General features: G+C 51.9%; 1 protein-coding gene across 1 annotated transcript in view; it reads right to left on the reverse strand.

Moving 5' to 3' along the window:
* The window catches only part of NIN (ninein), a gene marked incomplete at its 3' end in the record, with an annotated part of 58,092 nt that overhangs the window by 28,016 nt on the left and 16,850 nt on the right, over positions 1-13,226 (reverse strand). Inside the window, exons 4-12 of the mRNA XM_082000801.1 lie at positions 10,355-10,394; positions 8,536-8,726; positions 7,510-7,656; positions 5,600-5,767; positions 4,247-4,383; positions 2,661-2,801; positions 2,311-2,485; positions 1,426-1,536; positions 495-584 (exon numbers count right to left, since the gene is read on the reverse strand). Coding sequence (XP_081856927.1) covers positions 495-584; positions 1,426-1,536; positions 2,311-2,485; positions 2,661-2,801; positions 4,247-4,383; positions 5,600-5,767; positions 7,510-7,656; positions 8,536-8,726; positions 10,355-10,394 — 1,200 coding nt within the window. The remainder of the gene's footprint in view (positions 1-494; positions 585-1,425; positions 1,537-2,310; positions 2,486-2,660; positions 2,802-4,246; positions 4,384-5,599; positions 5,768-7,509; positions 7,657-8,535; positions 8,727-10,354; positions 10,395-13,226) is intronic.

Here is a 13,226-nt window from a genome sequence, read left to right on the forward strand (position 1 = left end):
GAGGTATTTCAGCCATACAAGATTTGAGGAGGAGAGACAAGCTTCAAATTTTCAGTTTTATTTTAAGAAAATACTACTGTTCTGGAAACCACCAAAACTCAGATCCATCTTATTTATGCTGTTAGTTCCTGCATTTCGAATTAGAATTCAACATAGAATTCAAATTAGGGCAAAGTTTATTTCATAAATCAAAAAACCGCTAACGCACAACTGTGCAAGGAGCCGAGCTTGATGGACAGCCAGGGAACCAAGGAGACTCCATAGACCCTATCCAAGGCCACCCTTGGGGCACTTCATCCTCTTAGCTCGGCCAGTTGCCTCTGCGGCAAGAGCTTCCCACCCCGCAAGAACCTGGATTAATGTAAAAAAGCCATTGTGTAGGAAAAAAACCCATCAGCGTTGCACTGCTGCTCCGGGCTGCTGTTTGCAGTAAGGACGCTCTTGGTGAACGCGGGCAGACGGGTGGCACGTCTCCAGCCCTGGGCTCCACTTACTCTGCACTGCCGCTCGTACTCGCTTCTCATCTGCGCCAGTCTCTCCTCCTGCAGGAAAAACTCCGCGCTGCTGGGATCCAGGTCGCCAAACTGAAATGGCATGAACGGGATCCAGTTACTCTTCCACCAAAGAGCCCTGCTCATCAGAGCCCGGATGCTGTTCACCAGCAGTCCTGCAGCCTGCACCCTCTCACCTCTGGTTTTTTATTTATTTTAAATACAGAAATTCTGAAATTTATTTTGAATACAGAAATTTATTTACTTTAAATACAGAAATTGTGCTTCGTTGCTGCTAGGAGACAACGAGCAACCTCCCTAATAAATACTAGCTGGTCTCTCACCATAGCTCTCATGCTAACTTTGATTTCAGACCACAGCTTTCTCACTTAGTACATCTCAGTTTGAGAAATAATCCCAACTTTAAAGAAGTCTGGGGAAGAGATGCTGGGTGAGAATCCCAGCTTTTGTCTATAGATGCACACACACTGAAAAGCCTTTGGAGAAGGTGATATTCTGATGAATTTATTGTAATACCACCTTGATCAGCTGTTCACCCTGATTTTCACCTCAGTTTAGTAGAGATGCCAGGTAAAACCTAACACCTCGTGTAGCATCTTCCCCAGAAAGGACCGGCACGTTGGGTCTACCCAAAACTATGTGCTGGGGAAAAAAAAAAAAATAGTCCCTGAAGATGTATGGGATGATCGCTTCACTGTAAGGCTCCCTACTGTTAATTAGTGTAAAACTACAGCTAAGGTGGAGTATCTTTAATTTCCTTAGCTGGAAGTCAGTTAGGCAGTCCACGTCAACAAGGTAGGCTATGCCCTGCTCACATCTGGATAGGGACCCCAAAGAGCCTCCAGCTCTTCAATTGTGTAGTAACCGAAAAGCAATTTAATTCTGGAAGCACACTGGGAAGAGGAAGATTTACCTTCTCAGTCAGGATGTTTTCCAAGTTCCTCTGCAGTTTGCTTGCCAAACTTTCATACTCGGCCAGTTTTTCCCCCGTTTCCAATAGCTCGCTTTCCAGGCGGCTGTTTTCCTGGACCAAACAAAACCCCGCAACAGCCTCAGCATTTGGAGAAGGAAAACATTAGCATGTGGTAACTCATTAGAAAAGAGTTATCTCCCAGTGAAGTCAGAGCACGACACTGCTACAAGCTTCAGCCAAAGATAGAAATTGGGAATTCGTTACCCACACACGTACAACCCCTCTTGCCAGGGCAAAATAGCAACTTCTGATGTTGTTTGTAAGGCAACACCAGTATCATTAACTTTTGCTCGGTTTACAAAAATCTAAATTACACATTTATGCAGCTATCAGATGCAGAAAAAAATGTGTCTTGAGTGTTTTCTAAAAAAAAAAAAATGTTGGAAAAGGGTGTGAATCTGTGGGGCCACGGGTGAATGACACTACTGTATTTGACAGCAGATAGTTTATCCAAAGGCATAACAGCAAACTTGCTTTAGAGATTTTTCTTTTTTTTTTAAAGCAGTATTTTAAGCTTCATCAAGACATATTATCTCCTGGCTGGACAGCCAAACAGCCAGCAGGCAGACAGCCCATCCAACAGCTGTACACATGCCCACCCTGCACACGATGGCAGCAGAGATTTTAAATGGAGCTTTACAAATCCAAGGAGTAACCAAACAATTCTCACGGATACACCTCTATCTTGCCACTAAAATTACTTTCAACTAGCTCAACACGTGCTGTAACAAATCCTCAGCAAGGACTACGTTGCAAGCATTGCTCCCCACTTCAGGGCATCCTTGTCATTTGGAGGAAAATGCCAGCTGCATTTAGTCCCGTTACCTTCAGGGAAAGGGCCAGGCGGTCCCGGGTGTAGTTCTCATCGGTTTTCAGCTTTTCTATCTCCTGCTCCAGCTCCAGCCGCTGTTTATTAGCCTGCTGCAGGATTTGCTCCCGCTCTCTCCGGAGCTCGTTCTTTAAAGCTGCAATTCGTTCCTTGTACTCCTCATCCAGCTTCCTATGAAGGCATCGGAGGTAAGAAGAGCTCGTAAGAAGCAGCAGGCGGCAGATACCGCTGCGAGTGAAGCTTGGTGGTAACCAGCAGGCGCGAAGCCACTACCTCCGTCAGAGTCCCTGCAACACCACGGCTGTGATCCCAAAGAGGAGGGGAGGGGTGAACTGGGACGCTGTACCTGAGGTTGTACTCGTTCCGGCGCTCAATCGCAGCGTGGTGGTCGTCCACTTCAGAGGCCATCAGGGATTTCAGCTTTTCGGCTTTTTCCAAGTCCGACCGCAGTTTCTCTTTCTCTCTGGCCACTTGGTCAACCTTCTCCCTAGGGTAAGCACAGCCGGCCTGGATCAGGTCACCCCTCCCAGCTCCCCCAAAGAAGGCACTTGCAAGAGGCTTGTCAGAGAAGAACAGCTCGGAAAGCTCTCCAAGGTTCTTTTATTGTCACCTGCATTTAGTCACTAGATATGAACTTGCACATATAGCTGTGGACCTGTCTTGATATCCCCATAGATCCCAAGACCTCAACACGTGAACTCTTCAGCTGTGGTCTAGCCCCACAAATTGCAGCGCTACGCCATTTTGCCAGGCCACCTTCTGCCCCATTTACTTGTTCTCATCATTTTATTACCTTTACCACTTCATCCTTACACTACATCCAATCTGGTTTTGATCACAAGTTTGTAAGATCCACTAGATTAAGCGGCTTTCTTAATAGGAGCCTGACAACAAATCCCTCCACTGAGTGAATGTAAGAAGATATTTAGACAGGCAGATGCAAACAAACAGCGGGAAGCCTCAGCTTGTGAGGTTTCATACACGCAAAGCGGGCAGCTTGCAAGCCCAAGTGGTAAGCCAACAAGTAACAGGACACGTGCAGTCTTAATGACCAGCAAAAGTCATCTGTCATATTGCTTGGAGGTGCTTTATCAGCATAAGCTCACAAATACCTACACTATTCAAAGATATACAGCACAAACAAAACACCACTAATAACTGGAGCTTGTGCACGTGGCAGATGGATGCAACAGTTCCACAACAGGAATGAACCAATGCAATACTGAGGGTGCGATGCCTAGAGCGAGGGTCTCCCAAGTGAGGTGGACACGATGATCCATTGGTGTGGACATCTGAACTACAGTAGTACATGTCTATAATTTATAAATTAATAAATATATGTACAGGGAACTATATACAGGGAAACGTTTCCCATCTCCTACACTCTCACACTGGAGAAGCCTGCATGGCAAAGTCAAACTGTGTTGACTTTCAAATGAAAAAAGTGGGGGTGCATGGTGGTTTTGTACCTCAACCACACCTCTATCGCACAGCAAGACCTACATAACACTACTACAAGAAATCACTTAGGATTAAAGGTACTGCTTATCAAATTGCACCAGCCTTTGCCTTAAGCTTTGCATTCTTTGGCCATCGATGACCATTGCAGATTGCAACGACCATTTCCAGACTGCTGAGCGGGGCCGGCAACAGGCGGCTGCTTCGATTTTTTTTTTTTTTTTTTTTAAATAATTTTCTGCAATACCTGGGTTTGAGTGCTTTACCTATACCAAACAAGACAGTTGAAAGTTTCTGACCGAGCTGTGATTCTATGATTCGAAGCTAACAGAGAACCTAACCTCGCAGCGAGACGGCAGTGCATCTTGGAGGGGTGGTACGAACTGCCATTAATCGGCTGCTACTTAAGCTCCTGCTTGGCAAAAGGGAGAGGGCAATGAGGAAGCGGCAGAGCCGACGATCCTGGTGACTTACAGCAAGTGTCTGATCTCCGTTTTGAAGCTCGCCAGGGCTGCCTGGTGGACTCCGTTCTTGGTTATTAAAAGCTCGTTTTCTAGCGCTAGCGTCAGCTCTGTCAAGTTCACCTTCCCATCCAAGCTGAAATCCAAAGCCTGCAAAACAACACGTCGTTAGAGCAGAACGAGCTTTCCTGCTCTGCAAGAGCCTGGAGATGTTGGTATATGAAGTGACAGAATAAAATGAGGAGGCTCGGAAAAGGTCTTTGCTTGCTGATTATGTCGCGAACGCCTCTGGGGCAATAAACCAGACATCTCTGCCACCTTCCTGCGTTGAAGAGCTGCTGCCAGCTGCAAAGATGGAAAGTGTCCTGGTTGTGCTGCAAGACCAACAGGAAATTAAGCCCACGTCTGATTAAAAGTATTAATTCTCTAGGGGACCTAACTACACCCGCCTTTTTGCGTATTCAAATGCTGCAAGAAAGTGGTTGAAGACGTTCACGTTAAGCAGAACCAGCTCTTGCAATAGAGACAACACAGAAGAAGCCTTGTAGGAGGTATTTGATAGCAAAGATCCCACCTCTTAAAACATAATTTATCAGCAACTGCTTGTAATTTCCTTCAGCCTAACTCGGCAGGAGCACAGAAGGGCCCGTGGTGGGACTGAAACACTGCAAACTGGAAAAACCACCCCGGTTAACGCAGTACCAGCTTATCAAGCTGGCCCGCATGAGCCCAGGCTACACGTGAGTGTAAAGCCTGAGCAATGGCAGAGTGTATTACAACCCGGGTGTTCAATATCCAGGCGGACATTAAATGCCAAGAGAAATCTGCCGTCATCGCTGCCGGGAAGCCAGCGATGGTCTCAGAATAGACGTGTTGAAATTATCTTCTCCCATCCGTAGCTTCGAGCAAGATGGACAGGGATGGGGTTTACTTCAGATATCTGATTTGCGACCCACATTACCCTTTTACTCTGTATAATTAAACACTAATTACTGGGCAGGGTTTCAAGTGCTGCCCTCCACCTCAGCACAAGCAGTAATTCAGGTCATCCCAGTGCTAAAAGGTTTACAGGTGCAGCTATTCAGTGAGGTAAAGGAATTAAATTGCTTTCTACAAATATAGGTGACCTCTTCGAGCTAAGCTGGAAATCACATTACATTTTTTATCATTAACTTCCAGCTCTCTGGGATGCACCATTGTTTCAATAAAGGAAATTATTGGAAATTTCCTAGAACAGTTAGACTCTTGTTGCTAGCCCTGGGAATTTTAAAGGGGGGGGCGCGGAAATAAATCATCCAGCTAAAGTCCAGCATCCTACACTGGGGAAAAAAAAGAGCAAAAGGGGTGCGGTGGAGCTGGTGGTTACCTTCAGGATCTCCTGGCTGTTCTCTATGCCCTCTTGGTGCCAGCAGTCCAGGACACCCTCCACGCAGCCGTAGCCCATCCCATCGTCCAGGCTGGAGAAGAGGCAGAAGCCGAGGGTGCTGGGCATGGCCGAGGGGGTGGTCGTGCGCCTCCCGCTTTCGTCGAAGGACTGCCGGGAGAGGGGAGAGGGTGCGACCGGGCACGGGCAGAGCCAGGCATCTGGCCACCCCGTGACAAGAAAGGCTTATAAATGTAATTTTGCTAACAGTACTCTGGAGATTAAGGATTAAGGTCTGCTTTTCCTCGCTGCCAAGCAAATACCCGGCAGGAGCGCCGCTGATGACCCGATGGCCCTGCAGCACAGCCAGGCGCTTCGGATTTAACATAAATCCGAGGAGGAACAGTTTCAGAGCTGTCCTTAACGCTCCAAAAGTGTTTTCCGCTGTCTGTTTTTGGTTTCAAGTGTCACCTCCCCTAAAAAGGCCACAGGAAGCATACGCACAGGTGCTTTTGCTAAAGTCCTCAGCTTCCTGGCAAAGACAGGTAGCAGATTTAAAACTCTCTCTCTCAAATAAAAAAAAAAAGTTAAGAGATATGAGACCTGCATGCCCACGGTCTCCAGCCTACCCCAGACCACCACTTCCCCTTGCATCCAGTTTATACCATTTACTTCCTGCACTTCACAGCTTGCAAGAGCCGTCTCCAAGCCACGCTACTTTAAAGGAGAGCCATCTCCCCTTTATCGCGAGGGTGTTTCTCTGCATTATCCCCCCCGCACCCCGACACGGCCAGAGGAAACCTGCAGCAGCTTCACCCCGTTGCCCTCGGCGGAGACAGTCGTGCCCACGGTGCTGCTGCGCTCACCGGGGCATCCCCGGCTCTGCTCCGCTCCGTGGCATGGCAGAGCAGGGGAGCAGCAGCCCACTGCCACCACCTCCAAGGCTGCCCCACCACAGGGACAAGTGTGGAGGAAGAGGAGGAGACAGGCTAGGTGGAATTTGCCCAGGACTTCACAGAATCACACAGAATCATTAAGGTTGGAAAAGACCTTTAAGATCATCAAGTCCAACCATCAACCCAACACCCCCATGCCCACTAAACCATGTTCCGAAGCGCCACATCCACACGTTTTTTGAACACCTCCAGTGATGGTGACTCCACCACCTCCCTGGGCAGCCTGTGCCAATGTTTCACCACTCCCTCCACAAATAAATTTTTCCTAATACCCAATCTAAACCTGCCCTGGTGCATCTTGAGGCCATTTCCTCTCGTCTTATCGCCAGTTACTTGGGAGAAGAGACCAACCCCCACCTCACCACAACCCCCTTTCAGGGAGTTGTAGAGAGCGATGAGGGCTCCCCTCAGCCTCCTCTTCTCCAGACTGAACACCCCCAGTTCCCTCAGCTGCTCCTAATCAGACTTGTGCTCCAGACCCCCCCCCAGCTCCGTTGCCCTTCTCTGGACACGCTCCAGCACCTCAACGTCCTTCTTGGAGTGAGGGGCCCAACACTGGACACAGGATTTGAGGTGCGGCCTCACCAGTGCCGAGTACAGGGGCACGATCACTTCCCTGCTCCTGCTGGCCACACTATTCCTGATACAGGCCAGGACGCTGTTGGCCTTCTTGGCCACCTGGGCACACTGCCGGCTCATGTTCAGCCGGCTGTCGACCAGCACTCCCAGGCCCTTTCTGCCGGGCAGCTCTCCAGCCGCTCCTCCCCAAGCCTGGAGCGTTGCATGGGGTTGTTGTGACCTAAGTGCAGGACCCGGCACTTGGCCCCGTTGAACCTCATGCAGTTGGCCTGGGGCCATCGATCCAGCCTGGCCAGATCCCTCTGCAGAGCCCTCCTACCCTCCAGCAGATCAACATTCTCCTCCTGCTTTTACCCCAGGATCCACCTGGTTTCTCACCTGCATGGAGAGGTGTCGTTTCAGCTGTCTGTACGGGGTAGATGCTGAGGGTGTCAGTGACTTTCCATTTCTAAACAAGCCGTAGAAGAAGTCCTCTATGCTCATGGTGCCATCTTGCTCCAGGTTATGGAGCACCTCTTCAAGCACCTGCAAGCAACGGGGGATAGAAATCACATCTGCTGTTGCCAAAAACGCCGTAGCAACAATTTGGCACAGCAGAAAACACCCTATTCCAAAAGAGTTAGCCGGTACACTGCACCAGCCTAACACCGGGACGGCCACCTTCACAGCGAAAATCGCAGAGCCACATAGGCTACGAAAACCCTGCCTGTAAAAGCGTGTAACCTTCTGAAAAGCAAGGCCAACCTTATTAGGACCGGAGATGTTAAGATTAGTCCTTCACTATTTCTTTGTCTACGGTTTATTTTTTCCATTGTCTGCCTTAATATCCTGAGAACATTTTGTTGCAAAGGAATACCTGCTCAGAAACACATTTTATGAAGGAAATGACTACGTGCCATGTTAAGATGCAAAACAGTCCGATTTTTTTTAATAAAACTAAATCCTAAATTGACAAGAGACTTTTTTGCTAAAGAAATAATTTTCTTGTGGACTCTTCCTGGAGGGCAGAAACTGCCCGCAGGCCTTCTCAAAGTCAAAAGCAACAATCTGTGAATATTTTAACCCATATTTACTGTCTAGCTGGAAGATTTCTGGGATTAAGGTGACATGCTTGGAATCTAGGATATGTTTTTAAATTCCAGTTTACTCTGCGGTTGCATGAGAAGACACACACGCTGCGGTGTCAGGAAGGCTGGCAGCTGCCTTCTACCAGGGCGGCTTCCCGCATCCGACGGTTCGACACCAACAGACTCGCTGGAGCTGAAAACCGCTTTCCAAGTAGTGACCCGTTACCCAGCACTTGTGCTTTAGGCTTGTGGTCAACCGCAGGACAGACTTTGCGGGGGCCACGCTAAAAGCCCGGTACACGCGCTGGTGCGAGTGGGTCCATACACGGCCGCTCACCTCCCCGGCCACCGTTCGGAGCCCATACTGCTCACAAATGGAGATGAGCTTCTTCCGGTTCAGGTGGCCATCCCTGGTGATGCCGAGGTGCTCGCAGACCTCCTGCAGTTTCTCCTCTATCCAGTCCGGGGTGGGCAGCGATGCGCCGGGGGAGGAGTTCAGGTCGTCTGGGTTCCAGAAGCGCAGCTGCCCTGGAAACGGGGGAAACCGCTCCGGTTTCTGCCCATCCACTGCACACGAGTGACCACCAGAAGACCTAGGTGTTCTGCACGCCACGGGGGACTCGCTGCTGCAGCGGGCAGACCCCTGCTCCGTGCTCATCAGACCCCATGGGACTGTTTGTCTTACCTCATCCTGCACAGAGCACGCTTGGGATTTTGGGGTAGGGCTACCGGCACGGCTATGGGACTGTACCAGAAGGAGCAGAACCTGGTCAGCATTCAACTTGCACGTGCCACCACATCCAGGCACAGGGTGAGCTGCAGCCGGGACCACAACCAGAAGGATCTCTGGGGACATGGATGAGTCTGATGGCCAACATGAGCTAGTGGCCCGGGAAAGCACAGCCCTGCCACCTCGGCTGCTGGCATGGATGGAGAAGGGACCCCTCCTCTTCTGGGCAGTTATGGATCAAGGGAGAGGACTGAGCAAGTTGCATATGGGTATATCCCTTGACCAGGTCGAGAACTTCAGTGGTTGCCTGTCTCCATAAATGCCACCCCCGAGGTGGAGCTGCCTAAACTCCCATCCTCTTTGAATGTAAACTGTAGTGTATGTTTTGATCTAAGGACTTCCAAACACCCCTTCAGGGGAAGGAAAAAGACCCACCCATTAGCCTTCAGCTGAAGACATTTCCTCAACCTTCAGCAAACACCGGGGGTGCAGTGTCACCCAGCTGGAAACACTCACAGAGCTACTGGACACTAAACAGTCTGAGCTTGCTTAGCTGCAAGGCCACCTCCTCGCATCTGCTGCCTCATCCTGGGGCTGGAAAAGCAGCTTTTGGAGCACAAATTTGGTCTTGTTGGACAGGGTAGGGGATAGAGAGCAACTGAAATATGGAAGAGGTGTTGAAGCAATTGAAAGCTGCATGGGGCTTCGTTAGAAACGCATCTTTGCGTGCTGCGGGTTAGGGCCAACGCCTGCCAGCCCAGTGACGGCAGAAGCGCTCGGAGGACCTTGCTGCGACGCTGCTAGCTAACGCTGCGGGGTCCCCCTCGAGCATCCCTGCTGAACCAGCCGTAGGAACCCCTTTGGCCACATCCCAGAGCAGAGCAGGACGTGCCCCACTGCTGTCCCTGCTCAGCCGCCGGGCCCCGCCGGCCGTATCCATGCGGGGTGGGGAGCTTCTCCGCACCCCGGGGTCACCCTGCTCGCCTTTCCAGGACAATTAGGAAACATTTAATGACTGGTCCGTGCTGACATCTAGTGCCTACCGTGCTCCACTACAGCCAGCAGCCCCACAGCCCCCAGGGCAGGAGTGGGGACAAGGACCAGCCCCGGCTGCTGCTCTGGGGGTGCTGGGGTCAAGGGAGATCGAGAGCACCTGCAGCAGAGCAGTGCTTCCACCCGACAGGAGGAAGAGAAGAGGTCAGAGAGGGTAAGGCACAAGGCTGTGCCCTCCAAGGAGCCCCACTTTAGCTTTCCTTCCCGGCTCGGGGCTTGCTTGCCCCATGTGCGCCTTGCCGAGCTCTGCGCCACGCCAGGCTGGGACTGCTCAGCACACACAGCTGGCCTGAGACCGTCTCAAAGTGCTCCTCTGATTCATCTTCAAAGCTGAAGAGAATAAGCACGTACAAGTGCTGCTGCTTGCTCTTACCCTCGGCCTCGTACTCCTCGCTGTCTTGCGTCTTCCAGTGCTGGGGAGAAAACAAAAGATTCCCGAGTTATTACTATTGCAAGCCATCGCCCGTATGAAAGAGACTCTGCAATCAGCATCAAACGAGCTACAGGGCTCCTGCAACGCCGCCAGGCTTTCATCTCCCCGCTCCCCACAGGCTGGGCTGGCAATCCACAGCTCTTTGATGCTACCCGTTTCTGGCACGCAAGGGGCTTCGCTGGGGATAAACCGCAGCTGCAGCAAAAGGCACCTAAAGCCCCGCAATGACCCGCTCTGGTCTGGCGGGTTGATGGGGAGGGAGAGAGAGATCTGCTCTCCAAGCAAACCATGCTGCTTGTCTTGGACGTATCGGTGGTCGAGATGATGTGGCTGCAGGGGACATCACGAGCTGCATATGGGCACCACCCGAGCCTGGGTTACCCCTTCCTTCCAGCAGCACTGTTTTGCCATTGCAGAACCCCACCCGCAGCCCGCATGGATCTCGTACGCGGCCAGCCTGCAAGCCAGGACACAAGCACAGCACGTTTCGAGTCTCGAGCATCCCCATCTTGGGTAGCCCTTGGCAGAAACCTGCGTGGCACACCACCACCTCACGTCCCTGCTCCCCTCTGCGGGCGATCGCTTGTCACCCACATCAGCCGCAGAGCCCGGGTGTCCCGGGCACCAGGGAACACGCATCCATGACAGGTAATTAAGCTGCAATGAACCCATGAGCGCGACCTGGACATCTGCTTCCAGAGCACGTGCGAGCTGGGAAATGAAGCTTTTGCTGCTTTATGCTTTTCCTTTTGACAAGGGGCACCCATCTGCCTGCTGAGCTCGAGGGCCAGCAGCCCGCACTCAGCCGAGCCCACTCCAAAACACCTCCACTAGCCACAGCGCTAGAGAGACAGAGCCGTGCTGCCACCAAGCTCTCCACGGAGCTAGATAGAGGAAAAAACCAAAAAACCCACAACCATATTCTTTGCTAGTCTTAAGCCATCCCGCTTCCTTTGTGGCAAGATGACATCAGCTCAGGCGGCACCGGGAGCAGGGCAGAAGTACGTTGTTTAAAATGATTTCCCCATGTACTACACGTTGTCTTGTCCCTACCACTCTTGTACCAGCCGAGGGTATTTACTCACACGTGATGCTCAGCGATATTAACTTCTTGTTTAGAAACAGCATCGGCAGATGTTACTGCTCCACCGTTACAAGTGGGTAGTTCTGCGTGCACGTGACTGATGGATTTGAAGTCAAAGTCACCCAGGACATAAAGAGGCTCTAAATCATCATATAAAAGTTCAATACGTCTCATTCAGATTACAGCTAAAAGCCATTAATCTACAACGTTACCATGGAAACTGGATTAGGTCACTGGACTTTTTTTTAGCTCTGCTGCTTGCTCCCCATCATCAGCTGGACCATACAAGAGCCGCCCGCAGCATCCCGACGTACCCCTCTGCTTTTGGGGAGAGTCACAGGGCGGGAATCGGGGACAGCCTCGGACGGAGAGGGAGGCTTAACCTTTGCTTTCCCGGGGAGGCTTCAGGCAGAAATCAGCCTGGCAGAGGCAGGAGGTCACAGGCAGGGCTGGAACCTGCAGCTCCACTGGATGTTCTGAACAAAGCCAAGAACATACATAATATTGCACTAGAAAGCTGTGGATTTTGGCCCAAAACAAGCGCAGTCTGGCTAAGCACCACCATCGAGGCATCAGGGTGGCAGATTCCTGGTTTGCCTGATAAACCATCAGCACAACCACACAAAAAGCAGGAGCTGAGCCAACAGGTACCGTCAAGTTACCACCCGCAAAGGCAAAAACCAGCCTGTGTTCCCAGAAATGCATGAGCTGACACCGTCCCAGCCCTAAGTGCCTGTACGTGTGCAACAGGCGACTCGGTGCTGGGAGAAGGTACATCTGGGTGCCAGACAGAGCTACCACCCCGCAGCCGCTCATCCTTGTCCTTAGGGGGGTTCGAGGCAGTGCTGCTCAGAAGGGGGGTCCACTGCTGTGTCCAAGTCGCTTTGCATAAAGAGACATATATATTTTTATACAGAATCAGATCTAAACCATTTAGCACCTGATCCTCTTCACTTCAAGGACTTGCCTCAAAACCAAGAAGCCCAAACCACAGCACACGCTAACTGCAGTAAATACCAACAGCCTGAAGGGGCTGAAGTTCACGGGGGGCTGCGGGCTGGTAACCCACTGCCACCGACCCCGGGGAGCTCGTGTGACCTCCCTCCCCGTGCCGGGGCCCCGCTGCGGAGGGCGAGGGGGTCCCTTTGTGCGACGGGGGCTCAGGGTCGGCCACCGCCGGTGGGAGGACAAAGGCGGGGCCGGGAGGGTTGTGTGCGGGGGGCCGGCGCATCCCGATGTCAGGCACGGCATTGTTCCCCCGGCGCCGGCGGCGCTACAGCTGGACGCGGGTCACACACGTCGGCGGGCCGCGCGCGGGAGCGGCGACCCCAGGAACGCGTTGTTATTATTTGGGCAGGCGCGTGCTCGGCCGGGCTGAGGAGCAGATGGCTGCGGCTTTCAATGCTCGCCGCCCTCCAGCCCGGGCGAGCATCTGCAGCCTGTGCCGTTTGCTCGCGGTGGCCTCCCCCCATAATAAGGCAGCAACCTCTCCCCCCCGCCATCTGCTTCAGCGAGACAGACCTTTGTTCTCCGCCAGAATATATCGCTAATTAAAATGACGCGCGGGAGGGCGTGCTGAGCCTGCTTTGCACAGCAAGGTGAGCCTCCGCACCGATGCTGACGGCCCCCGCTTTTCCCTCCCCGCACGCTTGCCCAGAGACAAGCTCGCCGCTCTGCGGTGGGAGCGGAGACCCCTGAAAGACGGCAAATCTCCACAACCTGCTTTGC

The sequence above is a fragment of the Phaethon aethereus genome (assembly GCF_964289735.1).
Source record: "Phaethon aethereus genome assembly, chromosome: 5".
Taxonomy (NCBI): Eukaryota; Metazoa; Chordata; class Aves; order Phaethontiformes; family Phaethontidae; genus Phaethon; species Phaethon aethereus.